General features: G+C 43.1%; 1 protein-coding gene across 4 annotated transcripts in view; it reads left to right on the plus strand.

Annotated features, from left to right (window-relative positions):
• The window catches only part of PALM2AKAP2 (PALM2 and AKAP2 fusion), a 391,958-nt gene that overhangs the window by 202,999 nt on the left and 172,208 nt on the right, over positions 1 to 16,751 (plus strand). For all 4 annotated transcript variants that reach the window (XM_054032673.1, XM_054032675.1, XM_054032674.1 and 1 more), the window contains one exon: positions 6,687 to 6,769. In XM_054032673.1, coding sequence (XP_053888648.1) covers positions 6,687 to 6,769 — 83 coding nt within the window. The remainder of the gene's footprint in view (positions 1 to 6,686; positions 6,770 to 16,751) is intronic.

The following is a 16,751-nucleotide window of genomic DNA, read 5'->3' on the forward strand; positions in this document are numbered from 1 at the left end:
CCCATGATGACTGCCTTGTAGACATTTGCTTAGAAGTAGTCCCTAGGCCATGATGCATGGAATCAATCTCTCAAATAAGAAGCCTTCATTAAAGCAAACTGCTACCAACTAAATCGACAGACAGCCTTCCATGCAGCTTGAGTTGCAGTTTGTTTTCTGGTTTACCAGGGACCACACCCAGCCTAGATCTCTGTGCGACAGACCTCTATAAGCTGAATAATATATTGGAAGTAACATTACACTTACTTCAGCAGAAGCTAGGGTGACCATACAGCAAGTGTGAAAAATTGGGATGGGGGTGAGGGGTAATAGGAGCCTATATAAGAGAGAGAACCAAAAATCAGGACTGTCCCTATAAAATCAGGACATCTGGTCACCCTAGCAGAAGCATCTAAAACAAAATCCTCCTCCTGCCCAGGAAAGAAGTGTTGAGTTTTTTGTTGTTGGGTGGTTTTTTTTATTATTATTATTTATTAAAGGAACTCAATATTTAACTGAATTCTTCCTGCAGGGCATAATGTAGGAATTTCAAGGTGGCCTCACATAATCTGTTTTGTGGTTTAACGGTTTCCAGGGCTTCAGGCTCAGGCTGATACTATCAAGAGAGGGACATGATCACAAATGTTGGTTTTCTCTTTAATGACTAAAGGGGTTAACATTTGAGACAGTACTGAGCTGGTGAGTAATGGATATACAATGGATTGGCCCAAACAAATCGAAAACGTGCACATAGACCAGGAGTACACACAAATAATCATGCGATATGATTCAGTGTGCAGGAAGGTAACAGGCCTACCACCAGAGAATATAACCTCAAGGCTTGTTTGCTACATAACACTTAACACAGTAGTTCTCAAACTTTTGTGCTGGGGACCCCTTTCACACAGCAAGCCTCTGAGTGCAACCCCCCCTTATAAATTAAAAACACTTTTTTTAAATATATATTTAACACTATTATAAATTCTGGATGCAAAGTGGGGTTTGGGGTGCAGGCTGACAGCTTGTGACCCCCCCATATAATAACCTCGCAACCCCCGAGGGGTCCCAATCCCCAGTTTGAGAACCCCTGACTTAACAGTAGATAAGATGTCCATCATAAAAAGAAGTGAAAAAGACCTGATTCTGTAGGTCATGTGGTTCATTCCATGCAAGATGCAGGATTGTTCCTGCCCACTAATTGGGCCTGGTGTAACTTTAACATTTTGATTGACATAGCTTCATTGCTCAGGGTGTTTAAATGCACGTACGTACACACACACTATGTAAATGCGGCTAGGTGGATGGCAGAACGCCTCCTTCAACTTAGCTACTGCCACTCAGGGAGGTGGATTAAATGGAAAAACCCCTTCTGTTGCTGTAGGATGCATCTGTGCTATGGTGCGATAACACCATAGCTGTGCTGCTGTAGATTCTGTGCTTGCACATGCTTGTGTAGACAAGCCCTATTTGAAGAGACAGACCTTCTTTCTAAAATTGTCCTATGCTGTCCGTTCTTGCACTGTGACCTGTTCCTCAGAGACTGGCTGCATCAAATGGCATTTTTGTAGAGGCCTGTACTGCCAAGTTGACCTCTGAAGTCAATCTATCCCAAAGTTAGTGGTGGTATCTGGTTATTTGTCTTCTAACAACTTAATGTCAGGGCAGGTCGGTGCTACAGTCTCCAAATTTAAGCACTCATTGGATATGCCATTTGCGAAGACTAGGGTTTTTTTGTTTTTGTTTGGTTTTTTTCCCTCTCTCTCCCCCCCCCCCCCCGCCCCTTATAGTTTTTAAAGTCAGTGCCTCTAAAGTCACTAGACCTGCCAGGGCGAGCACATAAGATAGACCAGGCAGGATGTCTCCCCTGAGACCATGGTGGTAATTGAGGAACCAACAGCCAGAGTCTCCCAGCAGATTAACTGCAGCGCTGGGATACTATTTATTGTTAGCGTTAGTGGAGCACCTAGGAACAGAACAAAAGACAGTCCCTGCCATGAAGAATTTACAATCTAAATATTACTCAAAAGATAAGACTGATACAGACAGAGGAATACAAGGTAACTGAGCCAATATTGATCAGTATGATAAGTAGTGATCTCAGCACACCAATAGTTTAATCATTGTCAAGAGGTTTGGTTTTGGGTAGGCATCACAGAGTAATGGGGAGACACCTGCTTGGATACATGGGTCCCAGATCCTTCTGGGTTTTAAAGCTGATGAACACCTTGATGTGAGCACAGATGTTGTTGTATGTTCACTGAATCCTGCACCACCAAGGAGAGAGGCAGCTGCTTTCTATACTAAAACCTGTTCCTCAAGTACTAACATCCTTTCTCCTTTTGTTAAAACAAATCCAGGTCTCTCCCTGTTTCCTGCACGTTCAAAGTTCCTGTTTAACTGGCAGTGCAAATCTATCCTCTTCAATTACTGCAGCTTCCTTTCTCTCCAACTTTGCCTGTATGCATCTCTTAAGAGGAGAGACTGTTCGCTCAGCTTCATTTCCATTGTATTATCCCATCTTTCTTCTTGTGGAGCTCCCAGCAACCATCAAACGCTATTCTCCGTTGAACTCCGCAGCAAATAAAAGGAAACCAGTCAGCCCTGAGCCCTGAGTGGAGCTAGAAACACAGCAAAGCTTCTGAACCAGATAGTGTTGGTGGAGCTGCCCTGCAGCTGTTATGGCTGATTTACCTCATCTTTGCTGCCTGGTCACACGACGAGCGATTACAAAATTGGCTGTAATGGTAACGTGAAGTGGTGGTACCTGTCTCCATTTAGATTATTTTGAATGGCATACATTTGGGTTTTTCTACAGTCCCTGTATGACTACAAAACCACACTATCCTTAATACAAATCCACCCCGTGGACCACCATATCTCAGAAGTGGCCCACATCCCTCGGCCCATGCCGCTTCCTGCAGCCCCCAAATGGCCTGGAGTGGTGAACCGTGGCCAGTGGGAGCCGGGATCGTCTGAACCTGCGGACGCGGCAGGTAAACAAACCGCCCAGCCCACCTGGGGGCTTACCCTGGCGGGCCGCAGGCCAAGGTTGCCGATCCCTGGCCTAGTGGACTGTAAGCCCCACACCCCCAAAAAAAAACAAAGATCTTCAAAGTGCCCATCACCCAGCAGCTTCCAAACTGTCCACTCATTTCGCTCCTAAATGAGAGCTGGGCGCTAAACTCTAGAAAAACTGGCCTTAAATCTCCAGTTTACTGCTGGATCTGCTCTCCATAGAGGTGAACATTTGCCATTAATGTCAGTGTGTGCAAAGAAAAAAATCTCCAAGTCTCTAATAGAAACTGGCGGGGGGGGGGATTTTCAAAAGTGCCTACAGGGATTTAGGAGCACAAATACCACTGATCTGAAAATGAAAGGGACTTGTGCTCCTAAACCTCTGTAAGCACTTTGGAAAAATTTTTCCTCCACAATAGTGAATGCCTAACTGCCTGACACGAAAGCAAGATAATCCACCAGCTATCCTTATTCACTCTCTAGAAAAACAGTAACATTAGAAAAGTCCCAAATCAATCCATGTTACATGTGAATACTTTTTCCCTTCAGTGCTAAACTAGCATGTGATCAATGCTGGTAAAGGAATATTTCCATGGATAAACAGCAGAGTGGAAACTGTTTGCCTTCCTTCAAGCAGACAATCCTTTAGAAAGGGTAATTGTAATAAAACCAAAAAGCAGCAGAGATCGTGCTCAAAGTCAAGCATAGAACACCCTGCTTGAACCTCTAGACCACTATTTCTTATACCAATAAGATTTAAAATTTAGCAAGTGCAGATAGGGAAAGCATATTGCCCACAAGTGCACAACACCATTGGGTATATTATCATCTCTGTGCCTGTATGACTACAAAACCACCCCGTGGACCACCATATCTCAGAAGTGGCCCACATCCCTCGGCCCGTAAATTGCCATTCTGTAAACACCACTGGAAGTTACTTGCATAAATCCTTGTGCATTGAGATGCGATTGTAACCCTCTAAATTCATTTGGCAGCCAAGTAAATATTAAACAATTTAATCTGACCTGGACTTTAATGTTAAATCTGTTAGTGTTAGATTTTTGCAATTGACCTAAGTAATCAAACCACTGTCTGAGTGCTTGCACGTGAGCTGGCCTATCCCTGGATCTATTAGCATTATTTTCAGGCTTTTTTTTTTTTTTTTTTTCTTCCTTTTCTCTCTAGCTTTAAGCTCGATTTGAACATAATAGGGCAATTATTCAGAGTAGCAAATTTTTAAACTGCCATCAGCCATACGCTCTTGAGGTGTGTGCATTAATCAGGCCTAGCAAAGTAGGGCTGACACTAGTTCACCTTTGGATGAGAGTCCTAAGGAAACTTCAAGATTCTCCAGGAAGTGGGATGCTTGATCCAGGAGGGGCCACACTTCCCTGGGCGTTGATCCTCCGCTATTGCCCCAGGGTAGTAGTGGGAGGCACTGGACTGTCCAGTGTGCTGTATTTTGGATAAGGTATTAAAAAAAAAAAAAAAAAAAAAAAAAGCCTGATTCTCACTTCTTCTAAGGCCCCTTCTAGGCACTGCTGACGCAGTGTAAATGAAAATCGGGGAGAAGTCTTCACTATGGCACTTCTGACCAGGGTCCTAGTCCTACTGTCCTTGCCAAATTGCAATAGAGCTCATTTACATTCTGCCTATAAGAAGTGTCTCTTCAGTTTCATTTAAATCGACGATTCTCCATTTCCTGCATTTAGCTGTTGGGTAGCATCTTGCACTATTAAACAGCTGCTGTGTTTTGCTCCAGAGGTGGCTGTATTGCACTGATGGCCAAAACTATTTATTTATTTAGGGCTTCTGTTTTGGGGGGTATTTTCATTTTTCAGGATTTATTTTTGGCAATTTAAATTTTTTATGCAGATGTAGAAAGATAATGGAGCAAATTAAGGATCAATTTTGCAAACATCTAGAAGATAAGGTGATAAGTAACAGCATGGATTTGTCAAGAACAAATTGTGTCAGACCAACCTGATGGCTCATTACTCCATCAAAGAAAGCTTTGTGGCTGGGGACAGTGGGAGCAGTAGAGATGGTATATCTTGACTTTACTAAAGCTTTTGATACTGTTTCTCATGACCTCATAAACTAGGGAAATGCAACCTAGATGGAGCTACTATAAGGTGGGTACATAACTGGTTGGAAAACCATTCCCAGAGCATAGTTATCAGTGCTTCACAGTCATGCTGGGAGGGCATAACAAGTGGGGTCCTGCAGGGATCAGTTCGGGGTCTGGCTCTGTTCAATATCTTCATCAATGATTTACATAGTGGCATAGAGAGTACACTTATAAAGTTTGTGGATGATACCAAGCTGGGAAGCGTTGCAAGTGCTTTGGAGGATAGGATTAAAATTCAAAATGATCTGGACAAACTGGAGAAATGATCTGAATTAAATAGGATGAAATTCAGTAAGGACAAATGCAAAGTACTCCACTTTGTGTGCAATTGACCTTTACAAAATGGGAAATGACTGCTTAGGAAGGACTGCTGCGAAAAGTGATCTGGGGTTCGTAGTGGACCACAAGCTAAATATAAGTCAACAGTGTAACACTATTGCTCCCCCCCCCAAAAAGTGAACATCATTCTGGGATGTATTAGCAGGAGTTCTTGTAAGCAAGACACAAGAAGTAATTCTTCTGCTCTGCTCCACGCTGATTAGGCCTCAGCTGGAGTACTGTGTCCAGTTCTGGGTGTCACATTTCAGGAAAGATGTGGACAAATTGGAGAAAGTCCAGAGAAGAGCAACAAAATTATTAAAGGTCTAGAAAACATGACCTATGAGGGAAGATTTGGGGGGGAGGGGAGTTTGTTTAGTCTGGAAAGGGGTAGACTGAGGGGATATAAGTTTTCAAGTACATAAAAGGTTGTTACAAGGAGCAGGGTGAATTGTTGTTCTTAACCTCTGAGGATAGGCAATGGGCTTAAATTGCAGCAAAGGAGGTTTAGGTTGGACATTTGGAAAAAGTTCCTAACTGTCAGGGTGGTTAAGCACTGGAATAAATTGCCTAGGGAGGTTGTGGAATCTCCATCACTGGAGATTTTTAAGAGCAGGTTAGACAAACACCTGTCAGGAATGGTCTAGATAATACTTAGTCCTGCCATAAATGCAGGGGACTGGACTAGATGACTTCTCAAGGTCCCTTCCAGTCCTACGATTCTATGTCCAAAAATGGGAGGGAGGTTGGAGGATTTTTGTGTATCTACTATAATAAGTAATCTTTGTAATGTTTCCCAGTGTGTATTAACATAGTACTGTTTCAAACAGCACCATGTCAAAGCACACTAGAGACCCTTAAGTGCTCATCAGCAGGCTCTACACAGATCAATTAATGTGCAACACCTTAGTGCGCTTTATAAAACACGCCCCTGTTGTTTGTTTCGGTTGTGTAGACCCTTATCATTTCTGGTATCTTTCATATGTTTTTTGGATAAACGCTGATTTCATGTTTTTGTATTAGGGATGGTTTTGTTGGTATTCAGCAGTTAGAACTTAAAACCAGAAGCCCTAATAATATTCTAGTTTTATTGAGAATATTTTTACCATGTCCTTTAAAAATATTCTCAATAAAACTAACAAAACATTGAGCCAACTGTAACATGTCACTGAAACAAAACAAGTACTGCATCCAAACAAGACAAACGTTTCAATAAGTATACTCTCCCTGACTTTGTTCACAGGAGTGAAGGGAATGGATGGGTTGCCTAAGGATGGAAGAGGATCATGGTCATGTGAAAGCCCTGAAACCGCAGTGACTGGGATGGTAAGTTTATATTCACCCTTCACTTGTCAGCAAGTTATGGATTCATGCTCTATGGAAACCAATAGTACGTGAGACAGCCTACATTTTCCGCTGTGATGACAAGCTATTCCTGCCAAGGAAAATTCTATCAGTAAGTTCCATGCTACTCAACTGGCCTCAGGTGGGTCCTTTCCTAAATATTTCAAGACCTGATGCAACAGTGAGATTTAGGAGGACTGGTTTTTATGATATGACTGAAATATTTGAATTCTAGCAGAGGTGACAGCAACACAGATTGGAGCATTGAAAAACAGGCAACTCTTAGTGTTCTCAAGTCCCAGATCTGTTGCTGACCAGTAAAATGTTTTCAGCGGTTCATAGCAAAATTAGGCTTTCGCTTGCTTGTTTGAATGAATCTGAGACCCACCCCTCCTTCCCTACAGCCTACTCTCTTGTCGACCCTCCTCAGAGCTTTCTATTTGTCTGGACCAGGTCTGTGGTCCCTAGTGTCACCAGCCCCTTTTAAGCACTGGAAAACAGCGTGTGGAAGAGCTCAGAAACATAGGGAAGGAGTATAGACAGACACCCGTGTTCTACCCACACACCACTTAGTCTCTGGACTCAGATTGCAAGGTGCTGATGACACCCTGAGATGTGTTGAGTACCCTCAGCTGTTGGAGAGGCCTGGCTGGAGGTAGATATATTCCTGGGCAGTTCTTTGTTCCTGCTGTGACTTCTAATGTACAGTCTGGGCACATACAGTTGTGTGTTTAAAAATTTGAAGAAATAAGTAAAAGATGCAGGTGGGAAAAATAAAGGACTGAAGTTGATGGGAGTTGGAAGCAATAAACACCTTGTAAAATCAGGACTTGTGTTCAATGCCTATTGATGTGAAACGTTCATATCTTGGACCCTATGTGACCTAAAGTCTCTCAATTCCTGAAAATCGCTACGAATCTAAATATGTTGGACAAAATTTTGTGGAACCACAAAAGTGCTCCCCATATTACGAAATGTACAGAAACACAGAAGAGTGAGAGCTAACCTTCCTCATCTTCTAAAACAAAATTTCACTTAATAAAATGATCCCTTGCACACCGAAAGAAAAAGCTTACTGACATTGGCAGAGTTCTGTAATAGGAAGGCGGACTCTGTTATCGGTGTTACTGTGAACAAAATCGGCAAAACGTTGTTACAGGAAACTGAATAAAGAACAGTATAGCACCCTTACTGGCATGTCAATAAACCAAAATTGATCAGAACAAGCGATCCCAAGCTGAAATGGTCACTCAAAAATTGCTAACTTTAGCAGAGCTTCACATATAGCATGGTGACGTTTGAGGTTTATATTTCTGCAAAGATTACAGACTGTAACTAGTTCTGGGCTAGAGCATGAAACAACCAGCCAGCATCTGCTTCTCCAAGCTGCAGTTTGCTGAGAGGGGCAAACCCAATCCTGTTGAATCTCTAACACAATTCTCCTTGCTGCTGTTGAACAATGAAATGACCAACGTAATACAAAAAAGCAGGAATGGGCCCCATTTAGATCAAGTCCAAAAAGCTGGATACAGATACAGCTAGAGCATTTTCAGAGGAGAACCATAGACGTTAGTTGCTCAGCTGGTGTATAGCAGCGCAGCTCCATTGATATCACTCGTTGATTTACGCCAACTGAAGACCTGGCCCATAAAGTTCCTCTCGGCCTAACGAAACCTAGGATCGTAGGACCAAATTGTGCTCTAGGTTATGCACGTTGCCACACCCATTCAAGTTGATGGGACTTCTGTGTGGGTTAATAGAGCATAGAAATATCACAGTAAAGATAACAAAGACCTAATAGAGCACCACATCCATTCCCTGCCAAGGACCAGGTAGAGGCCCCCAATGGAGGATGTACAGCATTGGATATTAAACTGCTGCGCCTTGTGACTAAAATCAAGTGTAGTATCCATCTTCTTTGACACAGTCAAAACATGGCCCTCGTGAACAGTTGCTACATGTTGTGTCTTCAGGGCCAGCCAGGCCCATGAGCCAAGACAAAGTTCATGAAGACTCAATTTAAGAAAAATCTTATTGCAAAACATTACTTTCTTGATCTGCTTGAATAACCTATTATACATGTGCAATGCTTTGATGGTGAGAATAACATGTTCCCTGCTATCTGAGACACTCTTGTAGCTGTAGTTCAAAACGGAGATTGTGTGTGGGTGGTATAAACTGCAGCTGTTTTCTTTATTCTTCCACCCTCGTTACTGCTTAATGGGAGAGAGTTGACATCTGCGTATGCCATTCTGTTCGTCCTCTGCAATATTTGTTTTACAAGCAGTTGGGAGGCTCATTGTGGACAACCTGTAATTTCAATTGCAGATTTTTGTAGCGATGTCTGGTCCATAGGTAGGTTGTAGGGAATCAGAGCTTCAGTTATAACTGATAATACAATCCACTGGCTAGGATATCTTTCAAGAGATACGCATAAACCAGAGCAGGCAGTTCAGATTATCCCTTTAGCCCACCGTTTTGGCTGTGCTGCAGTGGCTATCCTTGGAAGTGCAGTATTTTCCAGGGACTGCACCTCTGATCAGCAGTTCTGGATAGGGTCAGTGACCATCTTAAGCTGTCTCCGCTCATGGCGGCGTGTAGAGTCAAACACTGCACCCCACCCTAGCACAGGTATAAATAGCAGTGTAGATAGGACTGCTTAGGCAAGCAGGATCAAGACCGGTCAGAACCTTAGGGTATGTACCCTACACGGTTCTCTACGTGCCCAAGAAGTGCAATGTTCTGCTTCAGGGAGCTGCCAGAGCCTTTCTCAGCTGTAGTGAAAAGTTCTAGCTGCTCCTGGAGCTTCCAAAGCCATCCCTCATCCCTGCCAGAGCCTTTCACTGCAGCATGTACGCTACATGTCGCCACAAGTGTAGACAAGGCATAATTGTGCAGCCCCATATTTTAATAAACCATTGAAAGGACTAAGCACACTCATGACATTGTATCTTGTGTGGCCCCCTTTACCATCATATCGGAGCCCCTTACAACACCCTTGTGAGGTAGGGAAGTGCTATTATCTTCATTTTGCAGGTGGGGAACTGAAAGTAATTGACTTGCCCAACGTCACACAAAGTCTGTACCAGAGCAGAGACCTGAACCCACGGCTCCCAAGTCCTAGGCTTCTGCCCTAACTACTAGTCAGATTGCTTCTGCTTTATTGCCAGAATAGTTACCAAAGACCCAGGCCCTGAATCTGCATTCGTGTTAACATACACCAATAGGAGATGAAAATTAGTCCCACAAACTCTGGAAAGTTTCATTCACGTCACTAGGCTGCTTCTACAACAAAACCAAAAGCCAGAGCACCAAGAACAGGGTAAAGAGGCGGGAACTGACTCTTACACAATGTGGCCTAAAATGCCAAAGGTGACCAATGACTTCGGGTGCCTCAATATTTTGGATGCTCAGTTTGAGGCCTCTTTAAGAGGTCTCAAACTTCCAGGGAGGGATGCTGATCCCTCAAAGGGTTAGGCATCCCAAATCCCTGATCATCTTTTAAAATTGAGACCCGCACATGTGGTATAGAAACTTCCCCTCCTAATTGGCTTCAGATCTTGCTATCATTCCGGGCATGGAGGTCTGTTAAAATCCATGAGCATTCTGCATTAAAAAACCCAAAGGCAGGGTATGGGTCAATTTCGGAGAGAAAATTTAATCTATTTTAAGTAGCTAAAGCCATCCTCAGTTGACTCCTGCCAGTTCAAATTATTATTCTCCATAGGCCAAATTCTCCTCTGTTACACTGGTTGCAGCCACGTTCATGCTAAAGTCAATGGGACTGGAGTGATGTAATGGAGAGGGGAATCTGGCTCATTTATTGGATTGCTCAGAGGAGTGCAAAACTAAGTATTCATTTACAATTATGCCTTTTGCTAATTGCTCTTGAATAAGTCCTGTGGCTGATATTGAGCAATGCAGCCTTGGTAGGGGAGCTGAAAGCAATGTGAGTTGTCGAAAGCTATTACAGCCATTACGTTTGACCTGTGGCACTGTAATTTTATTTGTTCCCTCAGCTTGGGAACTGTAACAAAACTGTCATTCTGTCATTTTGGTCTGTAAAAGGTACCCACCTGGCTTCACACCCAAAGATAAATAACCCTGCCTACTCAGAATGTATTCTAACGAGATCAAAATGCAACAAGTGTTCGGTAGTGCAGAGCTGAATTTCCATATAGATTGCAGGCTGTTTTAATTAGCAGGTCTACAATTGGATCCTAGTCCCATTGTATCATTATGGTTACATTTTGCATGATTTCACTTACGATGAGCTGAAAATGCAGTGAATCCAAGATCTCCATCTTCTACTTAATTCGGTGAGAATTCGGTGAGCTTATCCAACAATGGCCTGATCCCAAGCCACCTGATACCAATGGGACTCTTTCCTTTGTATTTCAAGAAAAGAGCTGTTTGTTTTTCTTTACCAGTTTTTATCATTGGAGAAGTGGGAAAAGAATTTATTTTCTGACTATATCAAGTTTCTTCAGAAGTACTAAGAAGCTCTGGGAAGACTTGATTTCCTCACTTAACTATTCCAGTGTGATTGGTCTTGTCCTCTCTTCCATAGTCAATGCCATGTCCTGTGCTTGTGACCATTCTAGCATAATTGTGAGAGTGGGGACTACCTTGAATCTTCATAGCATATATCCTGGGTATGGGGAAGGCTAGATGTAGATGTCTATTGATAGGGAAGACAGCTTAGTTTATGAAGATTTTGTATTTTAATATGTAAAATTGAGGATCTTTAGAGGTATTTGAGTTTAGCAGCATGGAGCCAGAAAAGGTTAGTGATTTGGTTTAGCACTTTTAAAAAATATGATATTAAAGGTCTTGCTGTTCATCTTTAAAGACATAAATAATGTAGAATCAATTAACGTGTGCAACTGTCTTTCCTGTTATGGCCAAGGTCAGCAATGTTGATGAATCAAAATTGTCCTTTGGTTACAATAAGGGTAACCATTCCATGATCAAGGGATGATTTTTTACTAATAGCTTACAGGCATGATATTGCAAATATTTAAACCTATGAGGGTTTTGAGAACTTGCAGCCCTAAGTCTTTATTTCAGTGCTGGTGGAGGTAAATGTAAGAATTCCCTTGGATATGAAAGGTTTTGAAGTCCCTCATTTACCAAATCTAATAATATATACAATCTGTAAGATAAGCACTTCTTCTCTTCAGTGTGAAAAAGCCAGCTCCTGCAACAGAACAGGCTCCATTACCCTCTGTCTGAGCAATGTAAAGGTGAACAATGCCTCTACAGAGGCAGGAATCTGAGCTTATCCACCTCAAATGTTGTCTGAATGGTCTATTATGCAGCCACATGTGCATTATTTTAAAGGCCTACCTCCAACTTCTGTCTGTCTCCTTCTCCTCTGGCCCTCCAGCCTGTCAGTATCTCTTAGGGTTTTGTCTTTGCCTTTCCTTTTCTCTCTGCTCTCTATCCTTGGCCAGCTTCATCTGGTCACACTACTTCAGCTATTGCCTATCACCCCTATATTAATGAATTCTTATCTAGCGCTCCACCCCATATTCTTCCCTTCCATTCAGCCTCACATCTCCAATTGCTTCTGTCTTCCTAGATGCCCTAACACCACCCCAAAATTAAAATGCCACAAAATAAGCTCCTCCTTCCCCTGCCATTCCTTGTCACACCTGTATTCTCGGGGACAGGAATGGCATGAAAAGATACAAGTCAACACTGGGGGAAGGAAACAGAAGGAGCTACAGAGAGGCGTAGAAGTCAGAGCAGAGATATAGGCTGGGGTGGAATTGTGCAGAGATTTACATAACTTTTATTGCCTTAGATTTGTGATGACTGCATTACCCAAAATTCGGAATTGCCATGAGTGAGGTATGCAATTGTTCTCAAACAAGGTGCGGTAAAACTCGTATCATGCCACATCACGTGTTATAGATTTCTTGGGGCGGGTTGGTTGGCAGGCTTATTTGTTTTGGAGGCAGAGGGAAGCGGGGGGCTGAATGGTGGGACTGCCCTCTGAAAGAATAGAAAAAATGATTTCATGTTTGTCAAGTGCAGAATAAAGTAATTTCATTCTGGTGGATCCTACTATGAATAGTTATCCACTCTGGGACTGTTTACACATCCACATGCTGTAGTTAGGATTAGGTTTGTAACTTGATGATGAAACAGTTCACTACTCTCACAACGCTGAAGTCAATAGGACTACATGTACCTGGCTGCATGATCAGGCTTTGTGATACACAAACATGCAGTAAGATGGATATGTATTTATAAGTGAGCCTCTTAGCCAGCTGAGGAACGTAGCAATTAAAATTTAGTAATAGGGAAGGACATAGAGACCTCCAGCAAGACTGAGCCCCCAGTGAGTTAGGAGCTGTACAAACACATTGTAATTACTTCAAGGCAGGGATTGTCTTTTATATCTCAATAGACAAGAAGAGAAAGTTACTTTCCTTAAGTCATGTAGTAGGTTAATGATAGAGCCAGGAATAGGGCTCCTGCCTCCCATACCTGTTCTGTGTCCACCAGACCATAATGCGTCTCTGTAATATTAAGCATTCCACCCTTGTATTGAATATAAAGCACTTGTGAATGTGACCTCCGGATTTCTCACAGCATTTATGCTAACTAACTGACTGGATCATTGAATTCATTGGGCTTGTAGGGAATGCACAGAGAACACGCAGGAGTTCCATTTTCCTTTCATGCCCGTAGTACTGCAAAAACTGTGTGTTCCTTCACTCAAATTATCAGCATGTCAGTCTGAGCTTGGGGAGGGGAGGAAGATTCCAATCTCCAACTTTCTGGCAGCTAATTTAAGACTTTTAATCTGCATTACAAGAAAAACCTGTTCCTCTTCCTCATGAAAATTTGAGGATGGAGATGAACAGATAAGGCATCACATTTCATTGCCACATTTCCTTTCCTTTTGTAATGAGAGAAGACCTGAGAAAAGAGGTCCCTGCTCCTTACTGAGAAGTAATCTAAGACTCAACCCCCCCCTCCCCAATCCCTACAACAGATCACTACAGCTACTCTATTACGGTCAAGGATGCAGCAGCCTTTGTGGGTGTGGTGTGCACCCCCTCCTATGGAGGTCTCTGAGATCCACTCTTCCCCCAAGCCTGACTTGAAATACACTCTTGCACCAGGGCACTTCCATGGCTACTACGAAGACTGCAGAACAGTGCTTCCCTGCACACTAGTCCAGAGCATACAGGGCCTTCCCTAACCACATGCATCATAAATAGGGCATTTTCCTATCCTTGGGTATTCAGCCCAATACTGGGCCCTACAATAGTTGCACTGAAAGAATTTCTTCCTTTGAGATGTTCCCAACATATTCCCCATTTTAAGGGTATGCCTCCCTGCCCAGCAGAATTGTTCAAAACTGAAGGTACAGTCTTGGTGTAATCGTTGTACATGTGAACAAAATGTGCTTCACTGAAAGTAGACTCTAGGGCAGGGGTTCTCAGACTTTGAACTGGTGACCCCTTGCACACAGGAAGCCTCTGAATGCGACCCCTCCCTTATACATTAAAAACATTTTTTTGTATATTTAACACTATTTTAAATGCTGGAGGCAAAGTGGAGTTTGGGGTGGAGGCTGACAGCTCACGACCCCCCATGTAATAACCTCGCAACCCCTTGAGGGGTCCTGATCCCTCAGTTTGAGAACCCCTGCTCTAGGGTGTCACTAAATGTTTCCATTATTACTGAAGGGAGGGCTCATAGTCATGTCAAGATTTCAATCTCGCGGCGTGGCACTGTGGGCCACTAACTGCCAGGATGGAGGAGGGATATCACTTCTGCTTTGCTCCTTTCTCACTTCCTTTGCCATTCCTTCCTGTCTTTCACCCTGCCCAAGTCGAGGAAATCTTTGTTACTCAGTCAGTAAAAGTTCCAGTTCTATTTCTACCCCTGGCTGAGGCCACAGCTGTTGACAGGCAGATTATGACCTAGATCAGCTGATGTGGCAGAGAGAAAGTGAGCAGAAGTAAGCACTGTTATGTGTTTAAAAGGAAGCCCTTTCTTCTCATAGAACTAATGGAGGTTTTGTAGCTGTAGTTCCCATTGACTTAGGACATCCAAGATCTACTGTGGTCTGATTTCCCTAAGAGCAAAGATGACCCACGCCTGCCTACAGAGTGTGTGTCCGTGTCCGTGTCCGTGTCCGTTCGCGGGAGCGGAGTGAGGGCAGCTGGCTTCAGCAGTGTTACTGTGCATGCTCGGTTTGTGCTAAACAGCATATCTGGGGGGCGGGGGAGAGCCTTTGATCTCCCATGTTGCCCCCCACGTATCGCCTCTGCCCGAGTGTGTGATGTTATTGAAAATGGGCTAAATCCTGCAGTCCTTACTCGGGGCTGAGTCATCCCTTCTGTGGGAAAAGCTGCAAAAAGCAGCCATGCTATTTTTAATCTGGGGCACTTTTATGGGCGTATCATGTCAGAAGCAAAATGGGATTTTCCCATCCCTAGACATTGGGCAGGTAGGCATGATTTGCTGATATCCCAGTATCCATAAGAAAATCCTCCATGTTTGGAGACCTCTGCAGAGGATGCACTTCCAGGGCATTCAGGCAGATGCTCCGTAGGACTGCTCCGGCCTCTCACCCACCAAGTGCAGGATGGGGGTCTCAAGGTCCCTTTCCAAAATCATACAAGAATGAGGAAAGCCAATGTTTCCTGCAAATCAGCATTATCTGGGCCCGGAAAATGCCCCCTGATTTAAGGGGGAACAATGGTAGGGATAGTGCTACATCTCTTCCGAAACCCTGGAGCACCAAAAGTAGGCATGAGGCTTCTGTGGAAAAAACGTCACTTAAGAAAAATATTTCTGCCCTTGCTGACCACTGAAGTAATTTTGCAGATATTCTATATTCTTCTTACCTTCCAAGGCACTTTTGGGACAATGTGCATTGACGTCCTCATTCACGTGTCAGGCAAAATTCTCATTTGCCTTCCAAGAAAAAGTTAGCATCGGTTACAATCTGGCAAAGAGTCATCTCTCCTTCTTCCTGCCTTTAGCATCAGTTACAGCAGTTATCTGAATCTCCGCAAGCAAGGCATATAATATTAACAAACTGCATCTTTAAAACCAAAATTTTAAGACATAATTTTCTTCCGCTGTTGTAACTGTTAAAAATGCAAATTACAAACAATAGGCAAAAATTATTTGAAATATCCCTGATGAAATATCACTTGATTTCCTCCATGGTGTATTATCTGTACCCTGCCTCATTAATACTCATTAAACACTTCCCTGCTGTAAGAAGTAAAATATCAAAACAACATCAGGGTTACTTGCTATATTGCTTCTGCTAATAAAACAAAACTCCATATTGTACTTATACAATTAAATCTAATTCAGTACTGGGGCAGTAAGATGGGGGTGGGGGGGTACTGTACTGAAGATTCAGAAATATCTGTTAATCTCTTTTGGAGTTGCAGCATCTTCAGCTCTTATAAAGGTCACACTTTTCTTTTGAGTTCTTTTTATTCACCTTCTGCTTTCCAAGCCTTTAGGGCACGCTTGCATCACGTTGTCAAGCTTTTCTCTCCAACCGCAAGGGCTAGAACCTTACTACTTTACTTGGTTGGTTTTTTTACTGAAAGCTGAGATTCTATGATCGCAGCAGCTGCCGTGTTAAGAAAAATACCAAATCTTGCAAGATTTGTAATATAGTCACGACAGTTGGCAACATCTGATGTTTCTTCTCTATCTTCCCCTAACACTTTGTGCGTGATCCTCATGTGCCTATGCATGTCGTAACTTAGCCTGCACAGCTATACAAGGGAGTAAGGAAGAGTAAGACCTCCTCTTATAAACCTGTGGGAGCTATCCAGATCTTTGATCCAGGCAGAAAGGAGTAGGCAGGGACTGTGTGCCCACTTACTCCCTGTCGCAATCAGACAGCACAGGTGTATAGGGGTGCGAGAGGGGAAAGATGTAATTTACTGCTGGGTCATTCACAACT

Source organism: Malaclemys terrapin, chromosome 6 (assembly GCF_027887155.1).
Source record: "Malaclemys terrapin pileata isolate rMalTer1 chromosome 6, rMalTer1.hap1, whole genome shotgun sequence".
NCBI lineage: Eukaryota > Metazoa > Chordata > Testudines > Emydidae > Malaclemys > Malaclemys terrapin.